This window comes from Nicotiana tabacum, chromosome 4 (genome assembly GCF_000715075.1).
Source record: "Nicotiana tabacum cultivar K326 chromosome 4, ASM71507v2, whole genome shotgun sequence".
Lineage (NCBI taxonomy): Eukaryota > Viridiplantae > Streptophyta > Magnoliopsida > Solanales > Solanaceae > Nicotiana > Nicotiana tabacum.
The window spans coordinates 148,223,404-148,242,898 of NC_134083.1; the positions used below are offsets into that span (position 1 = coordinate 148,223,404).

The following is a 19,495-nucleotide window of genomic DNA, read 5'->3' on the forward strand; positions in this document are numbered from 1 at the left end:
ACAACAGAGATTCAACCTCCTCGCTACACCAACCATGGTGTCAGCTTCGGTCACCACTTATCTCCTGTCAAATATTGAGCCTACATAATGACTGCGTTTTTTGGCTATATCTTTAAAATAACTTATATGCCAATTGATTGGTAACTCCAATAAAGCCTTGAGCTATATAACCCTAACGCCTGGCTAGCTACTCTTTGGAAATCACTTCTTCGCCATCTGAGCATTTGACACACTACGCTTGAAATTCCATGTTTTAATAAGCAAAGGACCTACTATACTAGTGAGTAGTGACTAGTGTGTCCCCAATAACATAAACCTACTCGTTAAATTAGCAAGAGATTCAACCTTACTAGTGTTCATTAGTGCATACCCTGTGAACGTGCAAGATTAGATCATTCTGCCCATGCGCAAGTGACTATTGCAAAAGGATGGAAACATCATGAATGAATTGACGAAAAAACTAAGCCACCATAATACAGCAAAATTTAGGTTTCCAAGGAAAATTAACTTCAGGTTACAAAAAAGCCAGGAGACAAATCACCACTACATTGACTCCCAGTAAAACTAGCTGTTCACTAAAACCTGTAAGAAGCTTTAGCTCTGATGTGCTTGAAGAAGATCAAAACTGCATTATTGTAGCTATTTTACAGTCATCGCTTTAGGCAGAGGAAACACAACCCCATCCCTGCCCCTATCTACCTTCAAAAGTTATAATAAGGAGTACAAGTAACAAAAATAGGAAAATCTTGATAATACCACTAGATGACAGCCTAGTCATGATACGAAACTCAACCTCTTCCTCCTGCTAAAATCTTTTTTCTTCCACCTGATAAATATAGAAAAATTTTCAGACATGACCAACTTCAACTCAGCTCTGTACTATTTAAAGGACTCCTATCTGACAAGTCTTTTAGCATCACTATACAATCATTAGAAGCTATACAAATGCACAGGCAGTGCCTGGTAAGAGGTGAATGAGGAAAATCTGGATTCTGAACTGCTATCAACTACTGGATGCACACTGCGAAAATAAAACTACTCAGTTCTTGCACGTTTTGACTGTGTTTGCTTCATCCAATCAAGGCACTCTTCAGCAGTACCAGAAGGATGTGCGAGCTGCCACTCCAGCAATTTTTGTTGCTGCAGAGGAAAATTAAACGATGAGTAAATACTTCAAACTAATTAACTGCTGGCTAAGAAAAGAGAATTATTGGCATACCCATTCTCTAACAACTGGCCCTCCACTTTCAATCTGCAAAATGTTCATAATTTCCTTTCCATTAACCAAAGGTTTCAATTCCCAAACCTTTTCCAGACCTGGAATTTAAGGTAAGATCATAGGTTACAAATATATATGGGATCTGAATACAAAAGAATTTGCAACCGGCAGGGTTGGGTACTTGGGTTATTTTTATTTTTAGTGGCTGTGCAGCGGCCAGGTTCCGGGGCTAAACAGAGAAACGAGGCAGGAGCAATTATAGTGAAAAAATTAAAATATAAAAGGGAGACAATCATTTTGCAGGGGCATCCTCCCTCTACCTAGCATTGCTACTGTAACCTCACATATCTTAAATTAAATGCTCAATAGAAGCACAGAGGACATGATTGAGTCGTCCCATTTCACATTGCAAGGGGAACAACATAATAGAAGCACAGAGGACAAATGATGATACCTAGCGCTCCCACTGCATTCTCTACTGACTTGAATAATCCACTTCTCTTGTCCAGTTCAAAGTTCTCCTTTGAGAAGCTTGTAGAGGACACAATGTCAACGGGATGTAATTGCATAGATAGAAGAAGAGCAACGCGCCAAAATTGTTTAATTTCTCGAAGTAGCAGTCCTGTTTGTGAACAAAAGTTAACCATCAATTTGCAAGATGACACTAAGAAATAGAAAACTCGTCTTGCAGAAGAAAGATATTGTTACCAGCCAATATTCTAAGTTTTGAAGCAATTGGAACCTCAATGGTATCTTTCCAATCAACTTCTAGAACTTTGATATCTTCTTTAGAAACAAGTGATGGAATTAAGGTGACAAACTTCTTGGTTGCAGCATGCAAGCTTATGACCTGCAAATGTATATTAACTTGGTGAACATCAAATTTCTTGTGGTAAATAGTGGTAATAAAAAAATAGGCTTAAGATTCAAGGCTCAATAACAAATGCATGAAACATATAGTAGGCACATAAAGAATCACTCACTGTTTCCGCATCACTGGCCTTCAACTTGAGAGAATTGCGAAAAAAATAGTTGACAACTGGAATCTGATAAGTGTCAGCCAATGTAAGTAATTATACACAATAAACCCCAAATCCTCAAGGAGCTCCTGTGCAGATAATATCAAATTCACAGTAACTACATAAAAAGGAGCATCTTTAGGCAGTTCTTTTCTTCTGCTTAGAAACTAAATGTCGACTAACGCCAATCATAAGCAAAACACGTCCATGGAATCATAAGCAAAACTGTTCAATCCACATAAGAGATGCAGAATAGAATTGACCAAACAACATAACAGATTGCATGGACTCTTTGATGGTCCAGAGCTCTACCTTTTTGGCTTTGTTATCTCTATAAATGGTCTCTCTGAATGGCAGAAATAAAGCAGCATACAGGCAAAGTCTCCTTTGATCAACCTAAATTAAAAATTGATATGAAAAGGTTAGTGTAAATTAGCGTATACACAGAAGCCATTTGACATCTGACACAGCAAGTTTATGGAACGTCTTCTTTTTTTGGATAATTTGGATCATCACACCACAATGAGGATTGTTATCAATAATATGTGATTGCCAATCATCATAGAAAAATCAGAAATGAGAAGAACCGACAACTGTCAAAAACATGAGATGAGAAGTTGAAGAAAGACCCCTATACTCCATCTAGTTTGTAAAATGAACAGGACATAAATATTGAGCACCTGTTTTATGCATTAGAACCTTGAATAGGATAAACTCAAAAGGATTTTCATATTCATCCCCCCGTTGCAATCTCAAATACAGAGAGCAAGATCAGGCAAATCATGATGATGAAACAACACTCACAGAAAATGAGGACCATCCAATTAAGTTTAAAAGCCCCCAAGCTAAATCCAAGCAAGCAATACACAGCCTGTAAGTCATAAATGATTAACATATTAGAGATAAAAACCATTAAAGAGCAAATGATTAGAAAATTACGTTATCAAAAACCAGTAAACAATAAAATGAACCTAAATATACCTAATGAAACCCCTAAACAACCCAACTCTAAGATATATGTAAGCTAGATTTCACTTGGGCTTTTCTCTTTCGTTGGTCTTTTGCGGAGGGGTCAGGGAGCCCAATAAAACTTGAAAAAAACATAGCCCATGATAATGTGCACAAGAGAATAGGAGGAACACCACATCAGGTACATATATGGCGGAAAGTGGAAAGAAATAAGAAAAGAAGCCATTAACAGAAGAAAACTTCAGTTCAGAGGTCATGGACAACAGGGGCAGCGGGCTGTTCATATGAAATATGAATTGAATAGGTGATAAAAACATCTAGAAAAAGAATATGGCTGACAACAATGTCGACTACACTTTAATTCCAAAGACAATACTACTCCTATTCCAATGTGGGACAATTACATAGCTATCTCTAACAATAACAAAATAGACCACAAGATGACAATGACACTCATTTAATTCTCCACAAGAGCTAATCATATGCCAATGGAATTCATTTACAGTATCCCCCTAGCTAAATTCTGAGCATGACCACATTTATCATCAAGCTATTTACTTCTAAGATACTTCAACATAGGTTTGGAAGAAGAAGCAACTAATATATGGATTTCACTGAAAATCCAGAGATCCAACCAAAGCGACAGCTGGCTTGGTTCAAGAACTGTCATTCAGTTCTACGTGAACATGATTAATTAGTTGTCTCCAACAAAAAAAAATGAAAATGCCATAGAGATGACACTGCTAAAAACAAATTGGAAATGATCTAGCTCACCATCTACTGGTATGGCAAAGGCAGACAGGCAGGCGCGTGGCACTTGGCAAAAGCATGTGTGTAGATCAGTGGGACGGCATGGCTATGACAAGAGCATTGTCATGAGCTGATTATGTGTGAGGCATGGTCCTAAAGACAAGGCAAGGCAGGCTGAACAAAGTGTGGGCGAAGCTGGAACAAGTGTGCAAAATACATGACTGGAAGGAAATGTGTTGTGCAAGTGTCGTGGTACTTTTGCCATGTGCAATGCACATGAGTCAGTTGGCTTGAAGGCTGAAGGTGGAATAATTTCGTGGGAATCATCTTTAGATAGTGGCAAAGTGTTTTACTTGTTTGTAGGCCTTGGCATGTGCCAGGCACACCCCATGTAACTGTCCCTCTTGTAACTGCCATTGACAGCCCCCGTATTTGTATTTCGTTGGCTAAGGCAAGTCGCATATTGTGAGCCTTCCAATGTGATTCCTTTGTATATTCTGCGAGAATAAAAAAGGTTGGGTGTTTTACCCATAATTGTTGTGTGCGCTTTCGTTTACAAGTCTGAAAATATTCCAAGTCCTAAACTGTGAGAGAGAACAATTAAGGCTAAGTGGCTTGACCGCTTGAGTGTCAGGCTGCTGCAGAGATGACACTGCTAAAACCAAATTGGAAATGATCTAGCTCACCATCTACTGGATTTAGACCAGAGAAACCATCACATAGGGGAATGTTCAGAACATCATTCTGTTGGTTTTCCCCAAATATCTAGTTCCAAGCAATTGAAATCCATATTTCCATCACTAAAAGCAAACAAGATCATGTCTTATTTCTATTACCACCGTTCTCCCTAGACAATAACATCCAGTTTAGGGAATGTTCATTACCCTATCCCTAGTACCCGACAGTCGAGTTCTATATTTCCGTCGCTAAAGCAAACAAGATCATGCCCTTACATCTGTTACCAACCTTCTCCCAAGACAATACGTCCAGTATAGGGAACAGTGAATGACTTAGGCTGTTGACATCACTTTCTGAGCTTGTTGGGTAATCATTATCCTATGTAAGTATGCTTTAAATAGGTCCGGATGAAGTATAAAGCAATGTTGTTCACTAGCTGAGTTTTGTCCACAAGAATTTTGGAATACAATAGCATCTACCAAACACATTTTTTTCTATAAGGAGCATCTACCAAGCACACAGCCTATGGATTCGAAAATAAAGAAGATTTGGAAGACAGTAAACAATACCTATCACATTCCTCAGGAATTGATGGTTCAAAATCAGTAGGAATACTAAATACAGCCCAAAATAAATTCAAGTCAGCAATATAAGTCATTGCTTTGACTGGTTGTTTGCCAGATATCATAAGATCAATCTGCAAAATAAACAAAGTGAAATGAAAATTAGAAAATGACAGTAACCTTTTGCAATGTGCATTAAAGAATTCCTTCTAATAGAGATCTAGGGCTCAAAATTAATTCCAATCATGTAAACCTTCACTCAGTAATAAGATTGACATACTTCATGTCCTATGCGTTCTCTGCTAATTTTATCAGCAATAGCAGCCCTCACATCCTCATCAGCAGCTGCCTTCTTTAGTTCTTCATCTAACATAAACCCAAACCTTGCACCTAAATTCACCAAATTATATGGAGACATGATGATGTCTGACGAACAGCACAACAAAGTTTAATCAACAAGGGAAAATGCCACTGGAAAAATAGATGCCCAACCAGCTTTATTGAAACCTAAAGTGATAAAGGGAGATACTGGAAGAAAGAGGAAGAATTTCACATTATATATGACTTGAGCATACTCAAAAGACATGCAGACTCGTAGAATATGCAGCAAATAGACCGGAGAAACTCCCTCCAATCACTAAGAATTGGAATCCTACATTTCGTTGACCAAACTTATCCATGTCACCATGGCTCTAATATATGATCGTGATTTCAATTTTGATAGCGAAGTTCTGGAATGGTTCAACCAAGTTTTACCCCCCCCCCCCCCCGAGAGGGGGATAGGTAATTATATAATATTAAGTAGATGTGCTGTGAGATCTAGTTCAAAAATAACCTCCAATTGTAATTTCTATAGGAAAAAAGAATCAAGAAAGTTTATACTTCCTCTGTCCCATTTTTTGTGAAGGACATCATAGTACGAGGGTCAAAAATCCTAAAATTCAGTATGAATATGGACATAATAGATTCTTCAAGTTTTTTTCAATAAAACTTATATATTTAGAAACTACATAGAAGTACTGTAAATAATACTATAATAGTTAATATTTTTTTAAAAGATTCAAAAATCAGAACAAAGATAAAACAGTTTTTTATCTTTGAGAAGTAACAAAGATAAAAAAGTTTGATCCCACAAAATGTAATAACGTCATATGGCCAAGAATGCAACTATTTTTCTAAGACAAAAAATAGGAAGTTCACAAAATGACGGCAAAACAAGGATTTGCGCAAATTAGATCTTGAGAAGGCCTGTGAACGGGGAGTTTCTTGATTACAGGGTCAATTTTTTCGCAATGACACTGCACGGTCGCAAGCCACTCAGCCTTGTTATCTCACTCATTTTACAACAACAACAACCCACTAAAATCCCACAGGTGAGGGGTCTGGAGAGGGTAGTGTGTACGCAGACCTTGCCCCTACCCCGATAGAGTAGAGAGGTTGGTTCCGATAGACCATCGGCTCAACAAGACGGAAAAAACGAAAAGAGACAATATCTCAGTATCAACATCTCACTCATTTTAGGACTTAAAATTATTTCAGACTTGTAAACGAAAGCACACAAAGCAATTACAGGTAAAACCCAACCTTTTATTTTATTCTCGCAGAATATACAAATGACTCACGGTGGAAGGCTCACAATATCTGCTACTTGCCGTAGCCAACATAAAAACAATATAAAGGAGCTGCCGGTGGCAGTTACAAGGGAGGTTACATGGGATGTGTCTGGCAAAGCAAAGAGTATCTTTCGAACTTTCTCATTCAACGTTCTACTTTCGAACGCCACTGGATGGCCTTCCCGTGCCAACGCACCCCGACAGCCTTGTCGGAAGCATTGGTATGGACTTCAAAGGGCAACTCGAAATCAGGAAGCCGCAAGATAGGAGATGGCTTCTTTCAACATATCAAATGCATTAATGCACGATTTAGACCCCACCCACCTAACATTATTCTTTAACAAATCAGTTAAAGGATCAGCTTTCTTCGAGTAACCAGCAATGAATTTTTTGTAGTAGTTTGTCAACCCAACGAAAGACCTCAATTCTTTCACAACTAGGGGTTCCACAGTGGCTTGCACCTTCTTTGGGTCCATGCGCACTTGGTTCTGACTTACCAAATGCCTAAGAAACTTAATTTCTTGCATAGCAAACTCACATTTTTCCATCTTCACGTACAATTTGTACTCCCTCAAACAAGAGGGTACTTTGATCAAAGGTGAAATATGTTCATCAAGGGTCCGACTATAGATCACAATGTCGTCCAAATATACAACGACAAAGTCAAACTCGGCTCATGAGAAGGAAATGGTTGTTGTGATACATTGCTTGTAGGTTTGGCATGTGTATTTGCTAGGTACGAAGTTTGTTGTGAAGACAGATAATGTGGCCAATACATTCTTCAAGACACAATGGAAGCTAAGTCCACAGCAAGTTCGCTGGCAAGAGTTCCTTGCAGAATATGACTTTCTTTGGGAATACAAGTCGGGGAGACACAATCAGGTGGACGATGCGTTAAGTCGCAAAAAGGTATTTGCTGTTGTCTATTCTATTACTCGACTTGAGGCGGATTTTCTTGATAAGATCAAGTCTTGTACTGCAAATGAGTCACTGCATGTGAAAACTATAAATCAAGTGAGAGAGGGGACCATCATCGTACCTTATGGTGATGGTTTGCATCGTGAGCTTTTGAAAGAGACGCATGATACGTTCCTGGAAGTGAGAGGATAATGTTAGCTCCATTGTCCCGATATAGCTCCCATTGTCCCGAAGATGGAACAAGATGTTGAAGCTTATGTGAAGGGTTGTCTTGTTTGCCAATTAGACAAGACTGAGCGAAAGAAGGAGGCAGGTTTACTACAACCTCTTCCTATTCCTGAAGGGTAGTGGACGTTTGTCTCTATGGACTTCATCATTGGGTTTCCGAAGGTGAATAGGTTATCATCAATCATGGTGGTGGTTGATAGGTTTTCGAAGTATGATATGTTCATTGTTGCTCCTACTGCGTGTCCGTCAAATGTCACTGCAGAGCTGTTCTTTCAAAATGTGGTGAAATACTTCGGTATACCAAAGGATGTCATAAGTGACAGGGATGCAAGATTCACAAGTCGATTCTGGACTTATTTGTTCAATCTGACGGGAACAAATTTGAAGTTTTCAACCGCAAATCATCCCCAACCTAATGGCCAAACCGAAAGGATCAAGCATCTGCTTGAGAAATATTTGAGGCATTTTGTGATGGCTGATCAAACTGGGCAGATTTAGTGCACAGTTTTCCAATAACTTGCACAAGTCCTCGGCTACGGAGATGAGTCTATTCGAGCTAATTTTGGGCGAAGCCACTTAAAATTGCACAACAGAATACAAGGAGCAAGTTCCAGTTGCATACCATTATGCCATGGGCAGGCAAGCCATGATTTAAGAGGCAAAATATAGCTTGAAGAAGGACCAAAAGAGGATGAAGAAGTATGCTGATCAAAAAAGACACCCATTGGAATTCAAAGTGGGCAACATGGTGCAATTGAAACTTACTCCGCAGATATGAAAGAAAATTGACAGCAGGGTAAGACATAGGGCACTAGTTTCAAACCTTTGAAGTTGTTGAGAAGGTTGGTGAGGTTGCGTACCGTCTAAAATTGATGGAAAGAATAAAAATCCATCAGACTTTCCATATGAGCTTCTTGAAGCCTTACATTGATGATGCCGAAGATCCAGATCAACACAAGATTAAGAGAGCTCCTACTGTGGTGCACACACAGTTTGAGGGCGAGATTGAGAAAATTTTAGATAACCAGGTTCTTGGGGTACATAAGAAAACAGGCGGACAGACTTCTTGATTCAATGGAAAGGGAAGCCCGAGATAGATGCAACTTGGTAGAAGGGTGCTTCTTTGTGACAGTATGAAAAACAAGTGGAGGACTACTTGAAGACAGCCTCGACGAGGACGTCGAATTCAACTAGCAGGGGTGGTCTGTTAGCCCCTAATGTTGGTACATGACAAATGTCTACCAGAACCAATGTCAAGGGTTTGTATGTTGCCCCTTGACATGGGTTTGTGCGGAAGAGGGAAACAATGTGCGGGGCTGGTTGTGTGTCTAAGTGAATGCATGTGACTTAGGCAAGTCAGCTTGTCAAGGAGCCTTGAGTGATGGCAAGGCAACCTTAACTTTGGGCATCGACTATGGCAAAGACAAAGCAGGCAGGCGCATGACACTTTTGTTGATTTATGATGCTGACAAAGCTCATGTCTTACTTGATACAAGTGTTAACATTGGTTGGTGTCAGATCATCCAGTTGGCGAGGTGGAAAATATTGAGGTCCTGAGGTGTTGAATTGAAAGGTTGGGTCTCTTCCCACCACTTATATGGGCTTTAACGCTAGGAGCCTCTAATAAGGACCAAGCAATTTGGAATCTGATGATAGGGAGGATAGAAAATAAAGTTCGCACATTGGCAAATAGGTATTTACCAAAAGGGGGAAAGGAAGTGTGAATTAAGAATATCCTATCGACCATTGCCACACATCTCATGTCCTTGCTAAGCACTCCAGTCGGAGTTAAGGGATTTTTTATAGATTGTATCAAGCGGAGAGAGGAAGTTTCACGTAGTAAAATGGGGGACACTTACCACACCAAAGTGTTGGGGTGGAATTGAAATTAAAGATCTAAGAGCTTTTAACAAGGCATTAATGAGAAAGTGGTTATGGAAATTTGGGATAGATGAGAAGTATAGGGTTCTAGAATGGGATCGAGGACTAAAAATGTCTCACTTCCACATATCGGTACGATTATGGAGGAATTTCATAAAGAGGTGGTAAGAGTACTTTTTTTAAAGGTAAAGTGATGGTAAGAGACTAATAGTTTAATGCGAATATTTCATTCAGAGTAGGTGGCAGGAACTGGGTGAGTTTTTTGGGGACATAGGTGGTGAGGGAACATTTTGAGAATCACATTTCCAAAAATATATAAAATTTCATGCCAAAAGGAGATACCAGTCCAACGGTTGTGGAGTCTACAAGGGGGGAAGTGCTTTGTTATTTGAGGTTTAGGAAGAACTTGAAAGACGGGGAGGTTGAAGAATTTCAAATTTTGATCAAGTTGCTTCATAAAAAATGAATTTTACATGATAGCCAAGATGTATGAAGATGGGGCTTACGGGAAACAAGCGTCTTTTCTGTCTAGTCCTATCATGAGAAGCTCCTGATTAGGGAGGAGCTAGATTTTCCACACATCTCAGTATGAATTCTTAAGATTCCAAAAATTGTGTATTTTTCCACTTGGCTAGCTGCACGGAGGGGATCTTGACTGCAGAGTACTTGAGGAAGGGAAAGATTACTTGTGTCAATTGGTACTAAAGGCTCGGGAGAAGATGTAAATCAGCTCCTTTTACACTATCGGATGGTTTGGACTCGAGTGGGTAATGTCGGGCACTGAACGAAATAGTGTTTAGCTAGACGTTAAGAAGACAGAAATCTTCTTAATGAAGACGCATGCCATGGGATGTTGCTCCTCTAGCACTTATGTGGACTGTATGGAGAGAGGAATAAGAGAGCTTTTGATGGAGTAGAGAAGGATTTTTCACACTTAAAGAATAGCATCTAATCCCTGCAACCATGCGGCTCCTATATGTATAGACAATTTGGTGTCTTTCATAGAAAATCATATTTTTAAATGGTTTTCCTATCTTGTGGTATACTTCTTGTATATGGCCATGTCTTTGCCCTTCTTTTAATAAAATGTATTACTCTATCAAAAAAGGTATTTATTACTCTAGAAATTCTATATCTTATGCTTTATTTCTAAATAATCTTGTAGGGTACGGATATAATTGCCTAGAAAAAAACTAATCCTACTTTAACTTTGAGAAATATTCAGTTTGCTTAAGACTTCGAAGAAACATCCACATGCTGCCAATCATCCAATATCATAATGTCAATAGTAATAGTCGACATCTATGTCAGATACAGAATAAACAAGAATTGTCATAAGAAGAGCGGAGGAGGCAACTGAGAGATTGTCTAATGCATTACCAAAACGAACAGCTCGAAGGACTCTTAGGGGATCATCCAAAAAGGTCTGCTTTGGAGGTAGTGGGGTGACAATTTTTCCAGACTTCAGATCTGCAATGCCTGAACAGCACGTAATTAATTAATTAGCATGTAAATTGTAATAACCTATATTTCTAGTTGCACGCAACTGAATCTGGTCAAGAGAAATAGAGCTCGTGCATACCTCTTTCTGTAAAATCTTCGACTGACTTGGTGTTTATGTTGTAAAACAAGCTGTAAAGACATAATTTTTAGTGAAAAATTAGCTGATTAAACAAGGCAACTCATTTTTATCATGTTGAAACAAAAAGCTAACTTAAAACATAGTTGGACAAATACAATAATGCATACAAAGGCAAGATTCTCCAAAATAAATGAAATGATATGGAAACATCCTCCTGTCCCAAGAGAAAATAAACAAACCAAAAAGATGCTAAGAAAACAAATAAACATACAAACTTAGAAGAAGATGAAAAAGAAACTGAGAAGCTTTCCATGAAGTTTGTGCTCTTACACTGACATGACCAAGATGCTTTTCTTTTTCCTCATTTACTCTTTTGGGTTGTTTGGGCTGGGGGAAGGGAAAATAGATCAACTAAACCAAGTTGCTGCCTACAAGTGCAAAGGTGTGGCAAATATTTAAAAAGGGTGCTGAAAAGTAAAGATATAACAAAGTACCTATTAATGGTCAAATCCCTGCGATCTGCATCCTCTTTTGCAGTGCCAAATTTCTAAGAACAGCAGATGAGAAAGACAATCTTTTAATGATGAAACTAGCGTCCGTGGCACACCGAACATACGCATGACTGTTAAAATTTTGACATTTAATTGTTTGATGTAACTGTTAGGACGGCAGCATTAAATAATGGAAAGGAATTTAATCATAACAGACATCAATGGTTAAATATTATGAAGGCATCCTATCATTGCAACGATGGTTGATTAGGTTCATAAAAAAAGGTCATACAAAAGAATAAGATAAAAGAAGCGTAAATAAGTTCAGACATTAAACTGAACTATTCTAACATATTATATAAGAGACTTTCATTAATCTTGAGCTCTTGAGCAAACAGCGGACGGGAACTGGTAACATGTTGATTCAGCATTCTCATTCACTAGATGACCATCCCAATTGATCCCAATTTAAAGGATGACACTAAGCATTGTACTCTCTTAACTGAGGCCCTTGATACCGAATGCAATAGAGGACACTCATGCAAAAGCTCTAGCTTTACTTATTCCTTCACTTACTCCCTTTTGTTATTTTTCATAGCTAGGTTTGGTAGAATCTACTAAGCCTTTCATCCCCCGCATTTACAATAAAATTAATAAGAATACAAATTTAAACACCAAAGAGAAGATATATATCTATTACCAATTCAACAATTACATACCATTGTTGGAATACGACTGTTCTCACTGTAGTCTTCCGCTCTTAAGTTGACGAAATCAATCCATACGTCATAAAGGCGCATCCTTGCTGTTTCCAAGTGCTTTGACTGTTCGGGATTGCTGTAAAGATTATAAAATAATATTTAATTAATGAAAATTTGCTATACAAGCCAACAACATTGAGAAAGTGACGTGTCACATCAAGATAAGATAATAGTAGTAATCTTAGAGTACTCCTAGTAGGATAAAAGATCCTAGAACACTTATAGCACAGAAGATTAGAATTCTCTTCCTTTTTTGGCACAAAAACTAAAAACTTGCTTCTTTTTTTAAAATATGTAGGGAAAACAAAAATTATCAGCCCTCCCAAACTCCACTCAGACGGCACAGACCTGCAAAAAGAGCTTTACTTTAATCTATTGCCCAGATAACTTTTAGCTGGATCTTTATTACAAGACTATCACTGAACATAAAGGAGGACTACAAAAAGCAACCAGCTGCACTAGAGTCATATCTATCAACTTATTTTCAGGTCAAGGTTTAATTAATTGATACCTTCTCAATTTCAACAACTTACTCCTCCCTGACAGAACTTGGCAATCATTCTCAATAACGCAATGCAAGTCCTACACTTTTGTTTTTGAGAACGGTAACAAGAATGCATGTCCTACACTACAACACTAGTTTTTTAATATCAGTGGTGCTCGGTCCACCTTGTATGTACCTCGACTAGTCCACCGGGTACCTACTACCTCTCCACCAATGCAGGTACCGAATAACTTTGCCCACCAAGGCTTAGGCAATACGGGAAGAAATCGCCTAGTGTTTTGTGTCTCTGATGGTGTTTGAACCCTCATTACAATACTATTCTTCAAAACCCAAAATTCGTATAGAGCATAGAGTTAAATAATTGGGCCTACAATAAATGAGGGACAACACAACTTCACTCCCTATTTCAAAGAAACAAAAATTTAACTAATATGCTAGTTCATGGTTCTGTCATCTCATAGATCTTAAACAGCATAGCATTAAAAAAGCTACCTACATTAAATGAGAGACAACATAGGTTAATAGGTTATCCATCCTCTATTAAATTTAGTGAGACAAAATTTAACTAATATGCTTGTTCATGGTTTTGTCATCAGTGCCAATTACTATTCACCATATTTATCCATCCTCTATTAAATTAAAAATAAACCAACTTTTACCCCTATTTTGGTTGCGTAACATCTGCCAAAACCATCCCTTCGGTGATCTGGTGGACTATTTGGAAGGAAAGGACTACAAGAGTTTTTGAAGCAAATTGGAATCTGTAACTAGCATTAAATACAGGTATATTTCTTTACTCTTTTTTTGGTGTAACATGGCTATTGCAAATGACATTGAGGTCATGGTTGACTTTTGAGCTCATTACATAGCACGTAATGTAGCTATGACTTGTAATTACTTCAACGCACTTACTTGATGATGATATCAATATACTACCTTTAACAATAAATAAAAAACATCTACCAAAATCAAGACTTCTAGTTTAATGGTACACGGCGGGAGCTTTCCACAGAACAGATGTGGGTTCAATTCTCATTGTCCCTCTTTTCCCCTTCCCTAAGAAAAATAATATGTCAAAAAAATTGGAAAAAAACATCTCATGAGGAAAGACTGCGGGAACATACCACTGGATTACACCAACTCCTTGGGTTTCCTCACCTGATGCTGATAAGTACTCATTCACTTTCTCACAGAATTCTCGTCCATACATGTTGTCTAGAGCAATATCAATATCAAAGCATTCATCACCTAGCAGCTACAGTAATAAAACTCCGTATTAGCCAAAGAATAAATAGGTATAGAAAGAAAAATAACTTAGATTAAACGACAAAACCTAATTTCTTGACTAACAAATACTTTGGCCACATTAATAGTCATAAAGATACATGTAGAAACTAGAAAGCAATTCCAAAAAAATTCCACAAGAAAGAAAGATAGTAGTTAACTGAAGCAAAAAATGAAGTAGTTTAGGCTGATAGGCTCAGGTGACATAGTTTCGAATGTTGTGAATTGAAAGAAGAGAAAAAGAATCTAGAGATGATTGTGCACACCCAATGACGTGTATTTTTTCTGTTTACTTGTGTAGAGCTTAAATAATACTCCCTCCGTTTCAATTTATGTGTAAAGAAGACATTTAAATCTTGTGGTCTTAAAGTAAAGATGTGTATAATGTACTTGAATCTTGTAGTCTGAAATATGCCATATGGAGTGTTGGAGCTAAAGAGTTACTAAATATAAAAGGAGGCGTTATTTTTAAACAGATTAAAAAGGAAAGTAAGACACATAAAATTGAAACGAAGGGAGTATATCAAGCTTCAAGTTATTAGAAAAAGGATACAAGGCTTATATAGCTGGGTAGAGTGTAAAAGATGATGTCTTTAGCTTTAGCATGTGAGACACATGCATACCTACATCTATATAATATGTCCCTGGTGTGGCCTGTGGGAAAAAAAAATAAAATATTCAGATTCTCGCATTCCATCAGAAAATGATAAGAATATATGCGTTTTTCTTCTTTGGGTCAATAGTTTTGTTGGGGGGGGGATAATAATGTTAAATCAAACACTCCATTATGAGCAAGTGTACAGAATAAATATGCATAAATCAACATTTAGGTTTAGTCTACCCTATTTACTCCAATTTAGTTACCATTTCTGTACTCTTCAATTAATGTTTTATAGGGATTCTCTTAAAAATGAACACCGTTAGTCCAGAAATCAAGTTTTTGTGCACAAGAATTATTTCCATGGTGGTTAACCTATTGCAAGCTTCCTCCTTTATTCCGGCCTGATACCAGCTATTTTTTTGCTCACATACACAGCATTCCATAGTTTAAATTGAAACTAAAAAAATTCAATTGATAAAAAGCTCATTTGGCTAAGAGTATACACTGTCACATCTGGATAAACAACATTATCCCCCCACCATTAAAATAAAGTCAGGAAAGATGATCTTGAATTTCGCGTAAATTAAACACCAGCTATACTTTACTAGTGGAAAATGCTCTTCTATCTGGTCTGAACAACTTAAAAACCAAAATGAACCGAACCTGATTCTGTTTTCAATCTATTGATGACTTGAAGACCTCAAAAAATACAAGGTGATTTCTTCCCATATGTTCGAGCCTTCGTTATCAAAGGAAATGAAATCATCCAAATTCGTATTGTAACAGTTTCTTTTAGACCCTAGTAAGTTAGCTAGGCTTTTTCTATTACTCTTCAGTTGTTATCATTTGGAAGGCTATTAATGAGATTATCCCTAGTTTCCTTAGCTTAGCTTAGTAGTAGTAGTAGCTTTCTTCCTCAGTTTAGCTAGTGTTCTTAGCTTGAATTTCAGAATGCAACAGGTTGAAAAGTTATATTGATAGAAGAAAAAAAACATGTTGTAACCTGAATAGTTTAATAATTGTGAACTAAAGTTGTATGAAAACAGATGGCGTCAAGCATACACATCAAGCAAGAATGGCGTCAAACATACACATCAAAAAAAATGGGGCCAAAGAATGTGGGGACGTCCAAAATGGGGAGTGTCACATAAATTGAAATAGACTCAATGCTGGGAGTATCAAACAGTTTAAGTAATAGCTCCTTAAGACTAAGTGCACTAACATAATTTGATTGTAAGATTTCATAATTTTGACTGTTAAATTAGGACGGTTTAATAACAGGAGAAAAACAAAGAACGATTAGGATTAGCACTAAAACCTTATCGCGAACCCAACCGCCAGCAACACGAAGCTGTGTTTTGAGATTAAATTGCTCGACAACTTGAAGAAGACAGTTGAATATCTTCTCCTCATGTTCCGTTAAATCAATATGGTCCTTCACTTGGACTGACGACGGCGGAGATGCTGGTTTCTCCACCATTGTTGTAACTCCGGCGTAAAACCCTAGCGCCGGTGGCGGTTTTTGAGATGAGAAGATGGAGAATCTCTTGAGTTTGAAGGCTGGAAGGAGGAGGGATGAACGAAGGGGAGAAGAAGTAGGAGGGTTTCGGAAAGTGAAGAGACGAGGGCGGCGAGTGGCGTTAAATGTTGAAACGGCTACGGCTATACTCAAAGCCTTCATTTTTCTCCTTTCTAACGGCCTAGTGATGACCCGCTTTTAAGCATGCTAAACGGGTCGGGTCAACCCGATGAAGCATCTGCTTGTGCTAGTCACGTGACCAACCCAATGTATTCGTTCAAAAAAATATTTATAAAATTATTTGTCAAATTGTATTTTATTTTATAATTGTTTAAAAAGAAAAATAAGGTGGACAAGCACTGGTGGAGCCACATTCAACCAAGGGATGTCAATCGATACCCCTTCACCAAAAAATTATATTGTATTTCGGCGTATCCCTTGGTAAAAATCGTGACTCCGCCATTGGGTAAGCGTAATATTGTATACAATAATGGAGGCTAGTATGATGGAGCAATACGTAAAGAGAAATCTCTAAAATTATATCAAAACAATTTGAGGGAAAAAAAAGTTATTCCTTATCAATGGGTAGAAGTATCTTGGTCCTTCTTCACAAGAGAAAATGATAATCATACGAGAAAATAATGCTGCTGGGGCATTTGTCAGCCCAAATGACATCACTAGAAACTCATAATGCCCATACCGAGTCCGAAAAGCTGTCTTAGGAACATCGGATGCCCTAATCCTCAATTGATGGTAGCCAGATCTCAAATCAATCTTAGAAAACACCTTGGCACCCTGAAGCTGATCAAATAAATTATCAATACTCGGCAATGGATACTTGTTCTTGATGGTGACTTTGTTCAACTGCCGATAATCTATACACATCCTCATCGATCCATCTTTCTTCTTCACAAACAACACAGGTGCACCCCAGGGCGAGACACTAGGTCTAATAAAGCCCTTATCAAGCAAATCTTGCAACTGCTCCTTCAACACTTTCAACTCTGGCGGGGCCATACGATTGGCGGAATGGAAATAGGTTGAGTGCCTAGAGCCAAATCAATGCAGAAATCAATATCCCTGTCGGGTGGCATCTATGGCTGGTCTGCAGGCTACACCTCTGGAAACTCACGAATAACTGGCACCGAATCTATGGAAGGAACCTCCGCACTAGAATCGCGGACATAATCCAAATAAGCTAGACACCCCTTCTCGACCATATGCCGAGCCTTCACATAAGAGATAACCATGCTGGCAGAATTGCCAAGATTCCCTCTCCACTCTAATCGAGGCAACCCCTGCAAGGCTAAGGTCACCGTCTTGGCGTGACAATCTAATATTGCATGATAAGGTGACAGCCAATCCATACCCAGTATGACATCAAAATCAACCATGTCGAGAAGTAGAAGATCTACACGAGTCTCAAGACTCCCAATGGTGACCACACACGAATGATAAACACGATCTACAACAATAGCATCTCCCACTGGTGCAGACACATACACATGAGCACTCAAGAATCACGGGGCATAACCAAATAGGAAGCAAAATAGGATGACACATAGGAGTAAGTAGATCTCAGATCAAATAGAACTAAAGCATCTCTACTGCAAACTGAAACAGTACCTGTGATAACAACGTCAGATGACTCAGCCTCAGGCCTGGCTGGGAAAGCATAACACCGGGGCTGGGCCCCACTACCCTGAACTACGTCCTTGGGATGGCCTCTAACTGGTTGGTCTCCACCTCTAACGGCCTGACCTCTACCTCTAACAGTATAGCCTCTACCTCTGGCTGCCTGACCCTTGCCTCTGGCTGGCTGAGCAGGTGGTGCAGCAACTGGTGCCGGAACCATGGCACGAGAACTCTGATGCTGTGAGCTGCCCGTTGCTCAAGGGCAAAATCTAGCAATATGCCTCGGATCACCACAAGTATAACATAACCTCGGCTGCTGTGACTACTAACCTTGAAACTGACCCTGTCGACCTGAATAACTACCCTGATAACTCTGGAGTGGAGGTGCACTAATAGGAGCTGGTGGTGCACTGTAGGCTAGCTGGTCGGAATAATGCATCTGAGGGCCACAACCACCTGAGGCAGCGTGGGATGCCTGGAGCGCTGAATGAAACGGCCTGGGAGGATGGCCTCTACCAAAAGTACTCCTGCCTCTAGGTGAGGCACCGCTGAACTCACCGGTATGACGAGGTCTCTTGTCAGACTCCTGACCTCCCTGAGTAAGAACCATTTCGACTCGTCTGGCGACAGTAACAGCCGTCTGAAAAGAAATCTCACTCCCAGACTCCTTAGCCATCTGCAATCTGATAGGTTGAGCAAGTCCATCAATAAACCTCATCAACCTCTCTCTCTCGGTGGGAAGCAGAAGAATAGCATGACGAGTCAAATCCACAAAATGGGTCACATACTGAGTAACAGTCATACTGCCCTGCTGGAGACGCTCAAACTGACGGCGACGCTCCTCTCTCAATGTGATAGGCAAAAACTTCTCTATGAAGAGCTGAGAGAACTGGTCCCAAATAAGAGCAGGCGACCCAGCTGGTCTGGTCAATAAGTAATCTCTCCACCATTTCTTGGCGGAACCAGTCATCTGAAATGCAGCAAAATCTACCCCATTGGTCTCCACTATACCCATGTTCCGTAAAACCTCGTGACAGCTATCATGATACTCATAGGGATCCTCTGAAGTAGCACCACTGAAGTGAACAGGAAAGAGCTTGATAAACCTGTCCAATCTCCATAAAGCCTCAGAAGACATAACTGGCCCATCTCCGACCTGTGCCGCAATAACCGGCTGAACTAATCCAACTAGCTGAGCTGCTGGAGCCTGATACTGGGGAGCTATCTGCTCCGGAGCGGGAGTGGTAGAAGTCTGGGCTCCTCCTCCAACCTGAGAGAC

The 19,495-nt window shown here is 39.1% G+C and overlaps 1 protein-coding gene across 2 annotated transcripts; it reads right to left on the reverse strand.

Moving 5' to 3' along the window:
- Window positions 1–426: 426 nt before the first annotated feature.
- LOC107784829 (tRNA nucleotidyltransferase cca2) lies at window positions 427–16,750 on the reverse strand. 2 transcript variants are annotated; one of them, XM_075252580.1, is made up of 15 exons: window positions 16,381–16,750; window positions 14,302–14,432; window positions 12,631–12,748; window positions 11,915–11,967; window positions 11,421–11,470; window positions 11,219–11,317; window positions 5,479–5,624; window positions 5,205–5,332; window positions 3,043–3,109; window positions 2,551–2,634; window positions 2,203–2,265; window positions 1,928–2,069; window positions 1,674–1,841; window positions 1,220–1,317; window positions 427–1,140 (listed from the first exon to the last, which is right to left on the reverse strand). In XM_075252580.1, the coding sequence occupies exons 1-15, from the start codon at window positions 16,741–16,743 to the stop codon at window positions 1,036–1,038; spliced, it is 1,815 nt and encodes a 604-aa protein (XP_075108681.1). In that variant the 5' UTR covers window positions 16,744–16,750; the 3' UTR covers window positions 427–1,035. The 2 variants fall into 2 exon arrangements, with proteins under 2 accessions (XP_075108681.1, XP_016461502.2); XM_016606016.2 differs by having other exon boundaries at window positions 5,479–5,588; window positions 16,381–16,749.
- Window positions 16,751–19,495: the final 2,745 nt, after the last annotated feature.

What these genes read in the sequence shown, in the direction of transcription:
- LOC107784829 (XM_075252580.1), bottom strand. Translation starts at nt 16,743, where the DNA reads ATGAAGGCTTTGAGTATAGCCGTAGCCGTTTCAACATTTAACGCCACT. An exon ending in CGAAGATTTTACAGAAAGAG is followed by an intron (nt 11,318 to 11,420) that starts GTATGCACGAGC and finishes CGTGCTGTTCAG; the next exon opens with GCATTGCAGATCTGAAGTCT. An exon ending in AAAACTTAGAATATTGGCTG is followed by an intron (nt 1,842 to 1,927) that starts GTAACAATATCT and finishes GTTCACAAACAG; the next exon opens with GACTGCTACTTCGAGAAATT.